The sequence below is a fragment of the Megalobrama amblycephala genome, linkage group LG13 (genome assembly GCF_018812025.1).
Source record: "Megalobrama amblycephala isolate DHTTF-2021 linkage group LG13, ASM1881202v1, whole genome shotgun sequence".
Taxonomy (NCBI): Eukaryota; Metazoa; Chordata; class Actinopteri; order Cypriniformes; family Xenocyprididae; genus Megalobrama; species Megalobrama amblycephala.
The window spans coordinates 14418494-14438165 of record NC_063056.1 but is presented as its reverse complement, the minus strand read 5'-3'; the positions used below and the strand labels follow the sequence as shown (position 1 = coordinate 14438165).

The 19672-nt window shown below is 37.6% G+C and overlaps 1 protein-coding gene across 3 annotated transcripts in view; it reads right to left on the bottom strand.

The window, feature by feature from the left end:
* The window catches only part of plekhg6 (pleckstrin homology domain containing, family G (with RhoGef domain) member 6), a 29894-nt gene extending 10823 nt beyond the window's left edge, over positions 1-19071 (bottom strand). For all 3 annotated transcript variants that reach the window (XM_048153679.1, XM_048153680.1, XM_048153681.1), the window contains exons 1-13: positions 18929-19071; positions 17376-17568; positions 15859-15990; positions 15580-15732; positions 12694-12789; positions 12395-12445; positions 11821-11970; positions 11587-11697; positions 10386-10535; positions 5657-5782; positions 5462-5581; positions 5245-5374; positions 1798-1913 (exon numbers count right to left, since the gene is read on the bottom strand). In XM_048153679.1, the coding sequence (XP_048009636.1) occupies positions 1798-1913; positions 5245-5374; positions 5462-5581; positions 5657-5782; positions 10386-10535; positions 11587-11697; positions 11821-11970; positions 12395-12445; positions 12694-12789; positions 15580-15732; positions 15859-15990; positions 17376-17568; positions 18929-18948 (1548 nt within the window). In that variant the 5' untranslated portion in view covers positions 18949-19071. The remainder of the gene's footprint in view (positions 1-1797; positions 1914-5244; positions 5375-5461; positions 5582-5656; positions 5783-10385; positions 10536-11586; positions 11698-11820; positions 11971-12394; positions 12446-12693; positions 12790-15579; positions 15733-15858; positions 15991-17375; positions 17569-18928) is intronic.
* Positions 19072-19672: the final 601 nt, after the last annotated feature.

Here is a 19672-nt window from a genome sequence, read left to right as displayed (position 1 = left end):
GTGTGTAATGTTAGCTTTAGCCACAGAGCATAGCCTCAAACTCATAGAGAATCAAATGTGAACATCAAAATAAATACTTTACTCACATGATTCGATGTATACACACAGCATGCATGACGAACATCGTGTAAAGATCTATTTGAGGGTTATATTAGCTGTGTGAACTTTGTAAATGCGCTGTAATATAGTCGAGAGCTCGTGAGGCAGGGGGCACGCGATTTAAAGGGGCGGCGACTGAAAAAATCAGTGTATAGTTAATGATGCCCCAAAATAGGCAGTTAAAAAAATTTATTTAAAAAAATCTATGGGGTATTTTGAGCTTAAACTTCACAGACACATTCAGAAGACACCTTAGACTTATATTACATCTTGTGAAAAAACATTCTTGGGCACCTTTAAGCCATCCATATGACTTTCTTTTTTCTGATGAACATAATCGCAGAAATATTAATAAATATCCTGACACATCCAAGCTTTATAATGGCAGTGATAGGGATCAATGAGTATGAGCTAAAGAAAGTGCATCAATCCACATCCATCCATTATAAACTTAATCCACACAGCACCAGGGGATAATAAAGGCCTTCTGAAATGAAGCGATGCGTTTGTGTAAAAAAATATACATATTTAACAAATTATGAAGTAAAATACAGCAGAATATTTAGCTTCCGCATGAGCCGATTCAATGTACGCAGAAACTGTAAAACTCTTGCAGTTCACTAAGCTTACGCTACGTCCTATGCCTTCCCTATTCAACTTAGGGAAAAAGTGTAACTTACGTGATGCCAGCTTACGCTTTCTTTGTAACTTCAATACGGAAGGCGGTCTGGCGGAAGCAGCATATTTTACTTCATAACTTGTTTAAGCATGGATATTTATTTACACAAACCTATCGCTTGGCTTTAGAAGGCCTTCATTAACCCCCCGGAGCCATGTGGAGCACATCTTTATGATGGATGGATGTGGATGGAAGCACTTTCTTCAGCTCATACTCATTGATCCCTATCACTGCCATTATAAAGCTCAGATTTTTTTTTTTATTACTCAACAGGTGAGTAAGGTATTTTATGTAAGAAATAATGTTACACTTATTACACGGCTACTTGCCACATAAGTAAATAATTACACACGAAACTGACTTCAGAAACCCGGATGAGCCTGTGTTATCTGTTTTCAGTGGTTGGTATCGGGGAATAACATACCGCTGGATGGCATGATTGACCAATCAGAATCAAGTATTCCACAGAGCTGTGTAATAATGAACAGATAAACTGCCATATGTAGCTCTCTAACAGAATTCATTGTAAATCATTATCTATTGTGAAGAGTCACGCAGAGCCCAAGCACAACCAAAAAAATGTTCTTCTGCAAAATGCATGCAGTTTTGTTTTAAACCACTAGAGGGCCAAAAGTTACATAGTGTACCTTTAATTTAGATTTTTATTTTTTTATTATTATTTTGTTTTATTGTTAGAAACTTCCTTGGAACTTTTGAAATAAACAAAAAACCTGATAAAATAAATGGAAAATAAAACTCCTAAATGTCATTTAAATTAATTTGAGCATCTCTTGAGGTCAATGATCAGCATTTTCCGAATTTGTTTAAAAGAAAAAAAATGACTTCTTATTTTAAGATTTTCCAGCCCCATTTTATGTCCTATTCATGGAAAGTACCAAAAGTAGAAAGTATGCATTCATTTTGAAATAAGAAATGACAGTTTTTCAGGGTTGGGCTTGTACACCCTGCCACACTGGTGTTTCAAATTGAGTGTGTTTGCTGGGAGAGGAATGCAGTACCTGAGTCTCACGCAGAGCAGACACCCATAACGTGCAGCTGTCTGGACTAGATGTGGACAGGAAGTTCACACTACCGGCACAGCCTAGATCACCAACCTCCACCAGCACAAACGAATCTACCAGACAGAGCAAAACACCACACGGGAGAAATACAAATAGCGTAAGAATCAGTGTAGTATCCTATATTAAATATTTACTGAAAAATATTACAACTTGAAGTTCCAGTTATTTTTCCTTGAGGTTATGATGTGCACCAAATATACAGATTTCAGGTTCAGGTAATTTGCATGTTTGAAGTCACAATTGCGTAATTATAATGAATGTTTTTTGACAAGTACCAGGACTTGCATGAGCAGGTCTTTGACACACCTTCATTCTCTGTCATTGTCATTCTCTGATTCAAAAAGCCCAATTAAAAACCAGCTTATCAAGTAATATGCCATACTGAGCCATACTAAATACTAAAAATATGCCATACTAAATGTTATAAAACAGAACTCAATGTATGGCATTTTCCATGTGTCTTCGTGCTTTGCTAAAGGCTTTTAGGTTGTAGTATTTGTAATATTTTATGTATGTTATTGTATATACATATTTTTTTATGTATCTTTTCCCTTTTGGTTCTTAATATACAGTTGTGGTCAGAATTATTGGCACCCTTGGTAAATATAATCAAAGATGACTGTAAAAATAAATCTGCATTATTTATCCTTTTGATCTTTAATTCATAAAATTAGCAAAAATCTAACCTTTCATTGAAGGAAAAGAATTGAAAGTGGGGGGAAACTCACATTATGAAATAAATGTTTTTCTTCAAAACACATTGGCCACAATTATTGGCAGTAAAATAATTATGAGTAAAATATCTCTGAAGTATATTCCCATTCATATTTACATTTTTTTTTAGCACACCAGGGTGATCATGAACATGAAATTGTCCAGCCATGACTTCCTGTTCCACAGGAGTACAAACATGAGGAAACACAAAGGCCAAATTCTCTTAATCATTCATCACAATGAGAAAAACAAAGAATATAGTTCTGATGTGCAGCAAAACATTGTTGAGCTTCACAAAATAGAAGATGGCTAAAATAAAATAAGAAAAAGCTAAAGCATTGAAAATCCCCATTTCCACCATCAGGGCAATAATTAAGAAGTTCCAATCAACTAAAGATGTTACAAATCTGCCTGGAAGAGGATGTGTGTCTAAACAGTCCTAATGCACAGTGAGGAGGAAAGTTTGAGTGGCCAAAGACTCTCCAAGGATCACAGCTGGAGAATTGCATAAATTAGTTGAGTCTTGAGACTCAGAAAGCCTAAAAAAATTATCAAAAGCACCTACATCCCCACAAGTTGTTCGGGAGGGTTTCAAGAAAAATCCTCTGCTCTCATCTAGAAACAATCTCCAGCATATTCAGTTGTCAGACAAGACTGGAACTTCAAACTGGACTGACTTCTATGGTCAGATGAAACTAAAAAAGAGCTTTTTGGCAGCAAACCCACCAGATGGGTTTGGTGCACACATGGATAAAAAGTACCCCATGCCCACGGTTAAATATACTGCTGGATCTTTAATGTTGTGTGCCTATTTTTCTGCTGGAGGTCCTGGACATCTTGTTCAGATACATGGTATCATGGATTCTATCAAATACTAACAGATAAAAAAATCAAAACCTGACTGCTTCTGCTAGAAATCCAGTAATGACCCATGGTTGTATCTTTCATCAGGACAATGATCCAAATAAAAACATCAAAACCAACACAAAAATGTGTCACTGAGGAAAAAAATGAAGCTTCTGCCATGGCCATCCCAGTCCCCTAACCTGAACCCTAAAGAAAATGAGTGGAGTGAACTGAAGAGAAGAAGCACCAACATGGAGCTGGAATCTGAAGGATCTGGAGAGATTCTGTATGAAGGAATGATCTCTGATCTCTTCTCGGGTGTTCTCCAAACTCATCAGGCATTATAGGAGAAAACTCAGAGCTGTTATCTTTGGAACCCCACGCACACTCACACACAATTTAGATATTTGCTAATTTTATGAATTAAAGATCAAAAGGATAAACAATGCAGATTTATTTTTACAGTCATCTTTAATCATATTTACAAAGGGTGCCAATAATTCTGACCATAACTGTAAATGATATAAAAAGTGCATCAATATATGATGATATGCTCCATTAACCTATGTACAGTGGGGTCCAATATGTCTGGCCACTAGAGAAAATTTTTCATTTTTCTATTTTATTTTTCTGTTGTTGTTGTTGTTCATATATAATGTTTTTTTTTTTTTTTTGCTTTGTTTCGTTTTTAATTTTTACAAATTATAGTATTAACAGAACAATATGAATGAAAAGTATAATTAAAATATAAACATGAATGTAAAACTTTCTTTGTATTAGTGACAGCAACATGAAGTTTGTGCAAAACCACCATGATAAAAGATGGTCCAAAAGAGCATCTTGTTTGTCAGTGGAAACAAAAGCGTGACCTTTTGTAGGAGTTTGAGTGATCAATGTCACAAATTTGCTTATTTGCTTAGCAATCCTAAACATTTAGTTTTAAAATGATTTATAGTCCTAAAACTGTATGCTTATTTCTGTATTTAAAAATCAAATGAAATGTTAAATTCCAGATTTTGAATGTGGTCTCATACATTTGGGCCCCACTGTATATGATATGCACCAATATAGTGTAAATGTATAAGGCCCAATATACTATTTTAATATAAAGGAATTTTCTGTATTGGTTTTCCCAGGTGTTTTACCTGTAATTTGATTTATGCTTTGCATGTTTTAAAGTCACCATTAAATCAAATTGACCATTCTTATTTTTGTGGAATATTGCAGTATTTATAATAAATGATTTATCTATGCACTTATATTTACACTTATATTTTACCCTCTGCTCAAAATAACTCCCCTCTCTCTTGCAGTGACATCTCTTCTCTTCTCTGGTGATGTTTTTACTGGCATGAGGACAACTTGTCACTCACATGAGATCGACCAATAACAAACCACAACCATCCAACGATCCAATCAATTCCTGATGGACAAAATCAAGTCCCGTCCTACATTTTTTTCTTGTTCGAGAAGCCATTTTGTTTGAATATACATCACAATAGGGAAGGAAAGACTATTGAATCTTCAGTTTCATGCCGACTTTGAAGTTAAATGTATGTAAACTATATCCTGGCAGAAAATTACCTGTACCTTTTCAGTTTTTTCCATTTTTTTTTTTCTTACACTGCATTTGCATCATCATAAGTTAAGTTTTATTTTGGCATATTAAAACTACAATACTGTGATCAGGGCATGAAAATATGGCCTATGTGCATTAAAAATATCATTGGGTATACCTGCGCTTTCATACTGATGTGAACTGTTTCTAATGAGGTAAGGATTGTTATGGGATTGTTATATATAGGAAGTGGTGTTCACACTCACAGCCGTCTTTGAGCTCAATGCAGTGTATTCTCTCCAGAGGCAGAGGGGGGCGCACTACCTTCAGCTTGTCTGATTTCTTCTGCATTTTGGTCATCAACAACACATCATTGAAGAGCAGGACCACGAGCTCCTAACATAACCAGAAATAAATTTTGAAATTCTGAGGCCAGTACAATAAACAATAATATGTCATAATCATATTCGTCTTGTCACTTGCCTTACTGTCCTTTCTTGTTTTGACCTTCAAAGTTTCTTCCAGTAATAGCGTCCGTATGACATTTGGTCCAACCCCCCTCATTGGGCTCGTCAAATCAAAGCAGCACAACTCACGAACATGCTGTGGGTGAGATCTCTCTGTTAGGCTTTTTTTTTTTAAAGCAAATGTTGTACAAACATTGTATCTTTTGTTTACCTTGTCTATTTCTTCACTCAGACCTTCTATCTTGTATCCTTCTATCCTTTGAGCAGCATCAGAAAGGGCTTGTTTTCGGTGCAAATAGTCATTGATAGATTCCAGAAAATTACTCACACTGTTCAACTACAAGAGAAAGAAAGATTGTGTGTGAGAAAAACAATGTGCAGATCTTTATCTTTAACTTCAATGATAGAATAAAGACTCTGCAGGCATATTCATATTCAAGAGAGCGAGAGAGACAGAGATTACAAAAATGATAACAAAGGCGATGCAGCTCAAGAGTTTGAATTTTCTCATATTTTTTAGTGGTGGAATATTTCACATATAATATATATTAGATTATTAATATCAACAACTAAAAGTGTTTCTATTTTATTGTATTCCATTATTATTATTATCATTCAATAAAATGTAGAATTTAAAACAATTCTTTTGTATTTTATTTGTCCGCTTTATTGGTTTAATGACAACAGCACTTGAATTGCAAGAGCAAGTGTTTGCAATGAATAATATATCCTTATATATTTTAGTGTTCTAATCATGTTCTATAATCATGAAATTTCATCTAATTATATTATATTCAGATCTCAGATTTTAAATGTGGTCTCTTTTGAACTCAGTAGACATGCAGTTTTGTATTGTCGCTGTCAGACGGAAACCTTGCATCTCCAACTTTTGAGGAAAAGGAAAAAACATGTACTTTTAAAAAATAAGTAAACGCTGCATTATCTGAAATGGAGTTACAGGGTTTTTGACAAGCGAATTACAGAGAATTTCAGACATGCATTTGTCCATCATTAGAACGGTCGCATCTGAGGCAGTAAGTGTATTGCATTTTTAGCAACTTGCAGGTTCTTTACTATGTTTAGCTATGTTTACTATTATCAAGTTTGATTATTCATGTTTAGAGTTTCTTCTTGATCTGTTTCTGTTCATTGTTTGAGCTCTAAGATGGTTTTCTTGTTCTGTTAATTTGTTCTGTCCTTTGCCTGTTTGTTTCCAAGGTGTCTGATTTGATTAGAGTTTGAGTTCAGGTGTGTCCAGGTGTGTCTCGTTAATTAGCTCCTCAGTTCACTGTGTATTTAAGACAGGTGTTCAGAGTTATAGCATTGGCTATAACTCAACAATAAATGCTTGACTAAGGGCCTGCTTCCAACTGATATTAAGATGTGTATTGGTTGATCGGATCACAAGTGGACGAGGAGGACACATACCCGTTTACACCTGGTATTTTGATCCATCTCTCTTGTCCACTTTCAACCTCTTCTGTCCTGATTTCTTTGAGGGGAGGGTCTATGGGCGGGTAAATGTATGGGTTTTTTTCAGATCTTTTGATCTAATGGGGAAAATATCATTGTGCAATCTACATATGAACGCGCCCAGAGACAACGGAAAAATATATGGAGAGCAGCAGCTTTCGTTTCTTCTCTGATTGCTGCAAGACCAGCCGGACGTGGTGAGTGTGTGTTAGAAATAAGGAATGGTGAGAGAACATTGTGCTTGTTATGTTTTTCGTCTTCAAACCAAACTTGGGTCTGAAGTTTGAATCCCATCTGGCTAGCGCGCTTCCCATCATGTTTATGCATCAAGTCAGTAGGCGGAGAGTAGACGGTCTTTAGTAGCTGTTTGAACGTATTCAACCACATGAGCGTTTCCACTATGAAAGCAATCCGGTCAAGAGCGTTTTTGACTACCTCTGGAAGTGGGATTGAATGTGGACAAGCTCAAAACGTTTTACACACCGTTTACACCTGTATTTAGTGTTCTCCACTTGTGATCTGATCGACCAAAGCACATCTTAATACCAGGTGGAAACAAGGCTTAAGACACTCTTCTCCCCTTCTCAAATAGATAAAACATTAACGCAGTGTCTTGTTCCCCTTCTCAGGGAACCGGGGTTACAGTTGTAAACTGAGATGTTCCCTTTCGAAGTGACTCAGAACACTGCATCTGGATTGATGCTATGGGGAACAAATACCCACTCTGCCATGCTGAGGAATCCCTGCCTCATTATCTGTGCCTATGCAAAGCCTTTACAGCCTTCCTCCCTTCCTTGTGGGCCAGGCGTCTAAGGTTTAGCTACATCAATTTCTCTTGCATGACACAGCTCATCAGGAATACTAGCTCATGGAGATCTTTAAACTGTGTCCTTGGCCTACCACTTCCTACAGGGGGAGCATTTACAGCGGTCACATCTATAATAATTATTCACCATTCTTGTAACATAGAACTCCAACCTCTAGGGAGCCGCAGGGGATCTTCAGCTCTATCACCAATGAACAATCAAGGAAAAGCGCTCACACTCTGCCTGGACTCATCTAGGATCCCAAGACTTCTGGCACCTGCAAAAGTGCCTGATAACAAGAAGGAATACTATAAGGCAAATTACCTCTACTTGTAAGGTTCTAAGGGATTGGTTAAGGCTCCAACGGGACACTACTTTAAGACCCCAACAGTGGGGGAGGGTTCTACTCAGCACTCAACCCTGAAGAACAGCCTAACAAGGGAAGCCTGCTAAGTGCTAGCTGCAACCTTCCATTCACCATAACTGGGCAGCTATCCTACTTAAAGAGCACATAATCATGGAGGAGTCAGCTCAACTCTCTTAACACAGTCATCTAGGATCTGCTACAGCCTATGCTTGATTCAAGCAGCACTAGTCATAGTGACATGAACAAGGAGGGATGCCCCCCAGCAAACATCCTTGACTCATTAGCATTGTCCGCTACCAGGATCAAAACAAAATCACTACTTAGCTCTACCCTCAAGTCCTGTGCCATACCTATCAGAGGGCAGATCGTAAAATAATTGAAGCATGCCATTTACATCATCAGTCCCGCCTCAGGGCCTGATGTAAGCACTGAGTACAACCAATCTGTTCCCAACACACACCCTATTGGGAAGGATGTGAGATGTTATTTCTCCTCAGCGATTCGATCACTTCCCTCAGATCTTGATTCTTCCTCCTAGCGTCTCGCCTCCTCTTTGCTCTACTCCTGGAAGGAGGAGAAAGACTGGCCACAATCTCCCTCTGGCCCTGCCAGTCCTCAGACTGTGATGGGCCAGGTCCCCCAGAGGTCTTAGGTGAAGATTTAGACCAGCGCAGGAAGTACTTCCTGAAAGCCACGACCACTCCCTCACCTCTCGAAACTTTCCGACTACCGTCTTCAGATGTGCTGAAAAGTTCTGAGGGCGAGACCGGTGCATCAAGAAGAAAGTTCTCTATCTCTCGTGCCCCCAAACTAGATCCAATCTAGTCGTGGTGCAAGCCATTACCTCCAGCAGTTCCTCGTATGCAGGGCTGGCAGGCTGAGAAGGCACACTAAAAGCTATATCTTTGCCCTCATCAACTAAATCTGCTTCATTCTGGCTGGATGGCGCCAGCAACATGCTATCTGCTGGATCCAAAGACTCAAGAGAGAGTACATCCTGATCCAGCAGATCGCTCAAGCCAGTGTCTGAGGAATGCAAGAGAGACATACATTTCTTGAACTCCTCAGCCAGCTCAATCTGCAATCCTCACGACTTCAGTCTGCTCTGTGCCTCAACTACCACAGGGCCCAAGCCGCGGGATGCAGATGCTTGTCCCGCATCCCTGGAGAATAGGGCCAAGCATGGACAGAGCTTGCTCATTGTGTTCTCAAGAGATCTGAATGTGCATGCTTCTCATCCAAAAATATGACGCACAGGTCATGTGTGTCCTCAGTCAAAAACCTGGAACACAGAGGCACACACTTCCTGAAACACTTGCTTGAGTGCTTATCCATGATAGTTGTCTTTATACGCGCTAACACAAACAAACAGCTCCTGAAAGCCCTGTCCCAAATAGCACACTTCATATGCACTTTCGGGTCTTGTGGACTTACAATGGCTGCCACGTGCATGTGTCTGTTAAGTCCGATTTGTCAATTTTAGGTTTCAGAAGGGTGCTCACAATTGCCCCCTTTGCGGTCGATATGTGGCCTCGATGCACACTTTTGCCGAGCCCGCACTGGTGTGAGCTACGCGGCAGACTTCTTCCTGACAGTCAAAGCGGCATTATACATCACGAAAGTGCAGACTCTTATGAAGACCGCAAATGTTTGGGGTGCCATTTGGGACAGGGCCGAAGACAAAAACACTGATGGCGTATATTGCAGGTGCCCTCTTATACTCACGGGCACTCCGGTACTGATGTCATGGACTGTCATTAGTTAAATTGTTATGATGGTACAAGTGTTTTAGACACTGGTCTCATTGATGCCATTCCACATAGCATCAATCCAGAAGCACTGTGGAGTTCCACTTCAAAAGGGAACAAGCAGAGATGGTCCAAACTACCTGCAGCACTTCATTCACAATAGAGGTGGGGTGGAGTTATGAGTTACAGAGTTTAGTGACAAGCTCTACTTAATACTTTTCATTGGTTAGATACAAGGTTTCCACCCGAAAGCAACAATATATCATAATTTATATAAGTGTTTTCTGAGGACCCCCAGTGGGCTCAATGTAGTGCTAGGGGTCCGTAAAAGTATTAGTTTAGACCAATAGGGCCTATTTTTTTGTGAAAGCACTATACTAATAAATTTGATTTGAAATTAATTTAAAAAAAATAGCAATAATTTTTTTACTAGTAAAAACATTATTTAATGCTGTTTTTATTATATTACACATACAAGAGGTTACACAGTACAAATGAAATTTACAGTATATGTTGTGATTCATCAACATTGTGTCACAGTCTCACCATTCTCTCAAGAGCGATTTGGGTGGGGAGGTTTTGTGTGGTCTTCTGAACAGCTTTCAGCAAAAGAGGGTACTTTGTTATTCTCTGGTGAGGTTTGGCCTGCATGTCGCCCAATCTCATTCGCCCACACTGTGGATGATTCTCCACCCACTGCGAAACAAATTATATCAAAAAAATCAGTAACATCATGCATGCATGCATTTATCTTCATGCATAAACAAATTTGATTTTAATCTATGGCTTTTGTGCATCTGTGGTATGAATTGTGCATCTGAAGTTATACCTTTTTCTCTTTTTTTTTTTTTTGCCTAAATGATCAAATCACAGATTACCACATTAACATTAACAGTGTGGTGCAGTTCTGTTCTTTGACATTCTGAATTTTGGCTTGCATTTAACTGTACAATTAGTCAATTAAAGATAATATTAATTAATTTTAGGCCTTAATGTGCAGTTGCTTCTACTATGTACCCTTCAGGAAACAGCTCACCCCCCTAATCAACCACTACAGTCAAACCACCATGAAGGCAGGCAATCTTACAGTCATTTCTAACCTGCTTACTCTGCATACTGTCCACTGGTGCAAAAAACATTGACAGGGGAACTTGGTGGGTAAACAGTTCGTTCGAAATGTGGAAAACAAATTCACACCTCTCCACCCATTTCTTATGTCTATATTTAATATTTTTTCCAGCCTTAATTTAGCTTCAGATAAAAAATAAAGTTTTTTCCGCTTAAACTATTATCAAGTTTCCTTAATTTGTTTTTCAAACATGTTCTAAACATTTGTGCACCTTTAAGATCCATTAAATCTCATTGAAATATCAGTGAAAAAATTGAAAACTGAAAAACACAGCATTGTACACATTAACATTAAACACAACTAAAATCGATTGGCTAAATAAGGGGTGTTCAGACCAGGTCCTGGAGGGCCACTGCCCTGCAGAGTTTAGCTCCAACTTGCTTCAATACCCCTGCCTGGAGGTTTCTAGTATGCCTATAGTAAGACCTTGATTAGTGTGATTAATTGTTTGCATTTACTTTGTTAAGCCATGAATGAGTCATTGAATCATCCATTCAACTGATTCATTCAAAAACATTAGGTGTGTTCAACTTGAAGCGAATTTTTTTTTGCGTAATCTTTTTTTTTTCTCAATAGAATAATTCTTTGCTTTTAACAAATCAATATTATTTACAGTACCGTAAGATAGGTGTGAAATTGTGGGTTTGTGTCAAGCTGTCTGCGTGCAAACTCCACATTTCTCTCCTCTTCCCAACAGTATTCAAAGTATGCAGGAAAACGGTCAGGAAACTGGAAAAGATGAAAAATGAAGGAGAAAGAGAGGGGGGAAATTTAGAGAAGGTATGGCAAATGTAGAGCTAAATGGTTTTAGCTTTATTGCTTATAATTTAACAAACAACATATTGATCATACCTGCAAACATCCTGCCTCAAGTTTCAGGGGGTCAAAAGGTCGTCCAGTGAGACGGACTTCTTGTAACATTGGATACATCACTTCATGCCAAAAGAGTTGATGTGCGTCAAGGATAGAAGGAAGATTGGAAAAGAGCATTGTGGGGCTGACCTAAAAAAAGAAAGAAAGAAAGAAAGAAAGAAAGAAAGAAAGAAAGAAAGAAAGAAAGAAAGAAAGAAAGAAAGAATGGAAATGGAAATGGAAAAAGATTAATTGATACAGATGATTGCCACAGACATGTGTGCTGTCGCCCACACACTCTACTACGACAGAGAAAAATAATTTTCCATCTTGTCCGCACAAAATGTTTCCATTTGTGACATCACCGGTAATGCTCCAGATTATATTCAATGAACAGAACGAGTGATCTCAGACAAATGATAGTGAACGGCACATTATTTGACCACACTTCCGTCATGCTTATGCAGACAGTCTGCCTGCTCTTTAAGTATGCTGAGTATGTAACTCTAGAAGGTCAATTCAAAAGAAAGAGGTTTCATGCATATATGTGAAAGATGAGACGAGATGCACATACTTCCTGAAGGAATCCGTATCCATGACAGTGTGACAGCGCTGCCAGCACGAGCTGTGCAGAAATGAGGATGTGCATTAGCCAAAACTTCAGCAAATGTATGGTACATAGCATGCATCATTTATATATATTTAAATATATATAAAAAAAACTTAAAAATGCATGAATATCCAATTTGTTGAAGGATATCTGCACTTTTTTGATTAATGTTGTTATTGTGAATCGATTGTCTATATCTGAACAAATAAACTGTAATAAATCAATAATAATAATAATAAAATATCTGTAATGTTATGACATACATCTTTGGCAATAGTGAGTTTGTTGATGTAGTTAAGCTCAGTATTAAGAAGCTCCCACAGCGCCTCCTGCTGGTGTCGCTGGTTTTTTGACATAAACTATAGAGACAGAGAGAAATAGAGACGTCATTAATACTCCAACATACAATAAACATACTTCTGTTGTCTTCTCTGTTCTGCCCACTCCACTACACTGTATTAACTTGAAATCAAAATTGATTTTGATTATTGATTGGTCTTATTGAGCATGATTTTGGCAGATATCACCAATCACCCAACCTGCTTTGCAAACATTATGCTTTTTCATTATTTAATGGTGCTTTCCATTTGTCCTTGGAAGAGGGAAATTCCTAGTTCCCAGTTAGAACGTTTAACTTGAACGCCCCCTCAAGTCAGAGTCACGACAGTGTTTGTACGATAAAGGTAAAGGTTTGCCTGGACGCATCCATCTTAGTTTTCTGACCTGTGTACTAAAACACAGTCAACTCAGGTGTGCCTCTTCTGAGGTAAATGGAATGCAGCATAATTAATCAAGTTCCAAAATGTATCTGCAGCGGTCAGGTGGTACAGCAACTCAAATCCTGAGTTTACAAGTGAGGAGTTTTACGAGGACATAAATACAAGTCGGAATCTCGTAATAATGAATGACCTTAAAGCTGCAGTCCATAAGTTTTGCCTCTTTGTCGGCATCTCTTTTTGAATCCCGCAATTGCAGTTATTTGCGGAATTATCTTTACGTGAGTTGTGCGTCGGCACGGCTCCTCAGCGCGGATGAATCTAATGTTTGCTGTCAGTCACCACATCGTGTGGATACTGTACTTTGGAATCACAGATTCAATGTCTTGGAAGTATGACCAAAATAAGAATTTTCACCAGAAAATGTCATCTGAACAAGTAAGTAACATGTCTGCCACTTTTGTTCTGACCAACTAAGAAAAAATATATTAAATCAAGCTGCCAATGGTGATTAAATCTACCAATCACTTAGCTCGGATCACGTCAAACCATGCAAATTATTATTATTATTATTATACTTTGTTCTCAAATAGTTAATCTTAACAACATCAGCATTGCGTGACTGTGTATTTAGTGTGTATTAGCATTACCTGTAGATTTCAATTTCTGTACTCCGCAGTCCGAAGTCTTTTGCTTTTGACTAAGGGTGAATCTCCAGTTGTCACTGATGATTGTCATTCGGATCTTTCTGGATTACAATCCGCCATCAAAATGATAAGTTTAATTATTGCAGCTGCTGTGAGAACAGACTATAAATGATCCATCACCAGCCATATAGCCTACTAGCTGGGACTCCTTCTTCATGTAAACAGATGTGAAGTAATGACGCAAAGACCAACGGAGGCGTGCTCGGAAACCCACCAGTACCACCCGAATTAGAATACATTATTCAAAGATTACTGTTGTGAATTGGGCGAAGGTAAGAAGATAGTTTTGAACACTGGCTGGTGATGTACTTACTCAAAAAATTTATTTTGTATAATTTTTAACCAAAAAAAGTTACAGACAGCAGCTTTAAGTTTTGCAATGAACGCAAAGTTTCTCTTGGAACCCAAACGTTTTGCTATAAACAACTCGATCTCATGAGAAAACGTAACTTTTTCTCTAGGTAGTGATTTTGTAATAATTCATACAATGTGACTGAGACAAAAACTTGAATATTAGAAGAAAAAAAACACATAAGCTTGAAGGTACACTCCTAACCCCACATCTAAATTCATAAATACGTAAATATGTAACCATGAGTGCAGCGTAAGCAGATCATATGAAAAGTACAAACGAGATCATACAAATTAGCAACCAATTCACTAAAATAGTTACGAATTGCCATGAGAGTGTGTTGGAGAGACCGCAAAAGCATTGAAATCATTTTTTTTTTTACCTCACATCTAAAATTTTCCCATCACCATGTCCAGTGTTGGGGAAAGTTACTTTTAAAAGTAATGCATTACAATATTGCGTTACTCCCTAAAAAAGTAACTAATTGCGTTACTTCGTTACTTTTTATGAAAAGTAATGCGTTACATTACTTTTGCGTTACTTTTTCTCACCGGGGCTGGGCTTGCTTGTTTGTTTTTTAATAAAAACAAAAAAGTTATATTTTTGGCAAAAAGGCCCTTTTACACCAAAAGTGAAATCAATAAGCCTCAGGCTGAAGGAAATGCATATTTACACCTGTACAGTAGAGGGCGCAGCTCAAACAAACCTTTCAGCTGTGCTGCCGTTCTGGATTAAAGAAAAATAGAATAGAGAAGAAAGAAGTTCTAGTTCTTATTTCTAAATCTAATCTAAAGTATTTTTTGATTATTAGTATGGCTGAATTAGGTATATTGAAGGTCAGCAGCAAAGACATTGGTTAATAATTGAGATTAAATACAAAGTATATTTGTGTAATTTAATATATTTTATTATTACAGGTTTGCTGAGATTGCATTTCACTGTTTTTATTCATTTTGAGGAATACTGAATGTTTTCGTGCAAGTGAAATGAGTAAATGCATGTTCACATTTAGTCTAAAACTACAATAATCATCATGCTTACACAGCGCACACAACACAGTCTGCACTTTATTTCTCTCAGTATGGGGACAGGAGATCTGTCAGTCAATAAATGTGAAAAGTAACTTGCGTTACTTATTTGAAAAAGTAACTCAGATATTTTGTTGTAAATTGAAAAAGTAATGCATTACTTTACTAGTTACTTGAAAAAGTAATCTGATTACGTAACTCAAGTTACTTGTAATGCGTTACCCCCAACACTGACCATGTCCCTTTAAGGGCTGCATAGAAATATATCAGGTTTTGGAAGTTTCAAATGTCATTTGTTTTTTCTCCAAATTGTCTCTAGTTATCTGTCTCTCCCATTCATCCATACCTCATGAGAGTGCACTAGGTCTGTCCAGCTCTTTTCCAGTGTTTTTTCAGTACCTCCCTGCCCCCATGTCCACCTCAGGTCAGCAGGTATGATGAAAGAGTCCAGGACTTGTTTCAGGGCATCCACCTGCCCCTGTACACCACCATATCGTTCCTGAGAAAGAAAAATAACAGAAATATAATAAAAAAGTAGTTGTTTAGTACAAATACAGCATGCAGACAGAAAACGCACCTCCTTCAGCATAAACATGTACCCAATTTAGGCAAAAAAATAAATTACCTCCAATATGCCATTTTTGTCAGACACTCCCTGGCTGAAAAGTGCCTGCTTTAATGCACCCCTGTTCTTCATACCAGCAGATGTTCCCTTGCTCATGGTAGAAAAGTCCACAGCTGACCTCTGCTTCTTTTTCTGACAATGCAAAATTGATATGTGACATGGCATTCCTCGTAGCCCTGAATATGCAGAGGACAAATGTTATTCCAAGACCGGGATTCACACAGGGAAAAGTTGTGGCCTGTAGAGAGTCAGACTGGTAACCCGAAGATTGCAGGTATGATTCTCAATACTGGCAGTAAATGACTGAGATACCCTTGAGCAAGGCACCTAAACCTTGCAAAAATGGCTGCCCACTGCTCCACAGTTTGCTGTGTGTGTTCACCACTCACTGCTCCTAATGTGTGTGCACTTACGTGGATAGGTAAAATGCAGAGGACAAATTCCAAGTATGGGTTACCATACTTGGCCTTCACTTTCTCTAAACTTCTAAATGCAAGCACCACTATGTTTCAGAATGAAAGCAGTTGAAATTTGTGTTTTATTAAAAAGACTTCTGAATCTGTGTTTGAGGGCACCAGGTTCCTGTAGCTAAAAGGGAAGCAGAGGGTGCCAGCAACTCCAAGGTCCAAGGGTTTGATTTCCATGCATGGAAAGATGTTGATAAAAGACTCAGTGATAAATAATAATGTCCTAAATAAAGAAAATGATTTAAACAAATCTAGTTTAAAATATGCCAGGTTCGTAGACATGAATTTTTTACGTTCATGTTGGCTTTATGGTTTTGGAAAAACATACTGTATACCATATAACAAGCCTACTATTTAATCAATCAATCAATCAATCAATCAATCAATTTTCCTTACAACTTGAATTTATGTGATTTTAAATATTTTTCAAGGTATTTTCAAGGTATTAATTCATAAGTTAAGTTATAGAGGGAAAAATGTACAGATTATTAATGTGTTTTTATTACATAATAATGTTTTTATTCATTTATTTACATATTTATTTAAATATTTAATTTGGATTAATTGGCCCTGCATGTTGCAGGTTGTTCCACATGAATTTTTTTTTTTTTTTTTTTTTTTTTTTTTTTACATACAATCTGAACTAACCTTGTTATGTAGCTAATAAAAAAGATTCATATTTTAGAGACTTATTAACCTTGACACACACCCATGATTGGTTTTTAGGAATCCCCTTTATGATATTATTTCCTTTTTGACAAAAGATTTTCAAATGTTTATAAATGTTTTAGCAAAACTGTTTCACTGCTTTTTCAATAATAAAAGATTATGCACAACAACTTAGATTTGCCTTACAAGAATTAATGTTACTTAATGAGGCTTTTTTTTTTTCCATTATGATATCAGGGCAGTGGTACCTCCCTGAAATTTTTGACTATTTTAGATCGTCACGTTACTGATCCAAAATACAATGCAAGTCAGTTTGGAGAAAATCATTTGCATACTGCAAACATGATCCAGTGCTGAATAATAATCTTATGAATTCAGTACCTGGTAGCCTATAGTATTGTATCGGTGTTTCTCTCGTGCCCTCCGCTGGCTGACTGATGGTACTGCAGTAAATCCGTCAGGAACGACGGTGTGTGCCTCTTCCTCTTCCTTCCGCTGTCTGTCACTCTTGTCACCGAGGGCAGTTTCCTCTGGGGCCATGACATTGCTCAGTTCCGGTCCTTTTGATGGATTACTAATGTGCACAGATAAGATTACAAGAGGAGCTACTTGAACGAGAATAAGATGAAAGACAGTGGAAGAATAAACAGGGAAAGCAAATCAAAAAGTAGTGGCAGCATTGAGTGATTACAGAAAAAAAGCATGCTATGCTTCATTTGTCATTGTGCATACAATGCAAAATAAAGCATAAAAAACTGTAAACCACAACTGGAAGGAACCGATACCAGACTTCTGAAGCCCACTGTCAGCGGTGACCTTTAACTCTCAAAATCTCAAACCCCACTTGTTTTTCATGTTTATAATTTTCCATTGACGTATATTGTTTTTAATTTGAGCTAATGATGACTTCTTTTGATTTATATATAAAGTTAAATGAATTTTTTACTGAATTGGTCACAAAAATGTGTGTGCGCACACACACAAACACACTTGTAACATGGTTTACAGGGACTCTAATGGTTTTTATACTGTACAAACTGTATATTCTACCCCCCTACACTACCCCTAAACTTACCTATCACAGAAAACAATCTGCAGTTTTTCAATAATAATACAAAAAAACACAGTTTAGTATGTTTTTAAGCCATTTGGTTTACAAGGACACAGGATGTGTGATTTATAAGCTGTTTTCCACATGGGGGCCAAAAAAACGTCCCACAAGTTCAAAGATGTCTGGTATTGCCATCCATTTTGTTCCCAAAACATAGGGAATACCTGAATCACACACATAAACACACACTAACTTTGCAGACATTGCTTTGATTGTTTTTATATGCAGCTATAAGTACTATAACCTAAATCTCATTTTAGCTTACTTCTGAGGAAAAAAATTCTGCAAAATATAGTGAGAATACTCAATTTGCAAGCAACTCTGACATGGACAGACACACTGAAGCTAAACAAACATACCCTTACTGGATATGATTCACACGATCACTGTAACTCAGGTGAGTCATTTTTACCCAGGTATGAATCTCATAGGCAAGACATCCATTACTGTGTGATTCATAAGACTCACACATGTTCTGAGAAAGATCTGAGAGTCAGCCCACGTTTGACATCATTTTTTGGCAATACACCAATTCCGCTTAAACTCACCTTGTCAACATTATCATCATCAACCATCAGTTGAGGGTAAAATACACTTGCAATTTCACATTTCTACTTATACATAAAAGCATAACATGGGATATACATCGGTGATACAGAAGTAACTTTGCTTAAATCAACGGCAAAATCTGCAGCAAAAGTAGATTTACTTATTATTTAGATGTGATTCTTTTTTTAGAAAATCTTCTTAACCAATCACACAAAGTCACACACACACACACACACACACACACTGACTCTGGCAAGTCTTCCTCAGTAGTTACCTGGATTTATCTGTGTCCATTTCCCTCAGACAGACATCTTTCTCTCCTTCTTGTCTTCCTGACTGAGTCCTCTGTGTCGTTCTCTTTTTTGTTCTTCTTTAACCCTTCCTTCAGTAACAGGTTGAGCAAGTGAGACTGGATTCTTCAGTCTCAGATCTCAGGCAATGGCTGCACCCTGAGAAGATCAACCTGATTAGGCCATTAGTGCTTTCTGATGTGATTGACAACCAACAGGTTGATCACAGGTACGTAACAACATGTAAAGTTATAATTGATTAGACAGGGATGATAGATTTGTGGTTTAGTCCCACATAGACAAGCATGCACACACACACAAATACACACACATGCACAATAAGGAAGAAAGATGCATGTTATTTATATTCAATCAGGAAATGAATATGCTTTTTAGGCTTTGATAGGTGTTCACCCAAAGAAAACCAATCAACATGATGTTGTGGTGATGTTTAGGTACCTAGATTTGGCTCAGGTTCGTTCTTCAAGTTTATATCTTTTGGATTTTTGGCCATTTTATCATCTTCTAAAATCATTCATCCATAGCACAAATTGTGTGGTGTACCGTAAGTTAAGGAGAGGGGGCAGAGGGCCTGAGAAATATTAGACAGGAATTAATTTAGTGGGATGGGAATGCAGAAAAGCAACATTGCGCAAGATCATAACAGACATGCATCAAGACATAATTACACAAGCACCTTCATCAAAGGACGACACGGCTGGGTGGTG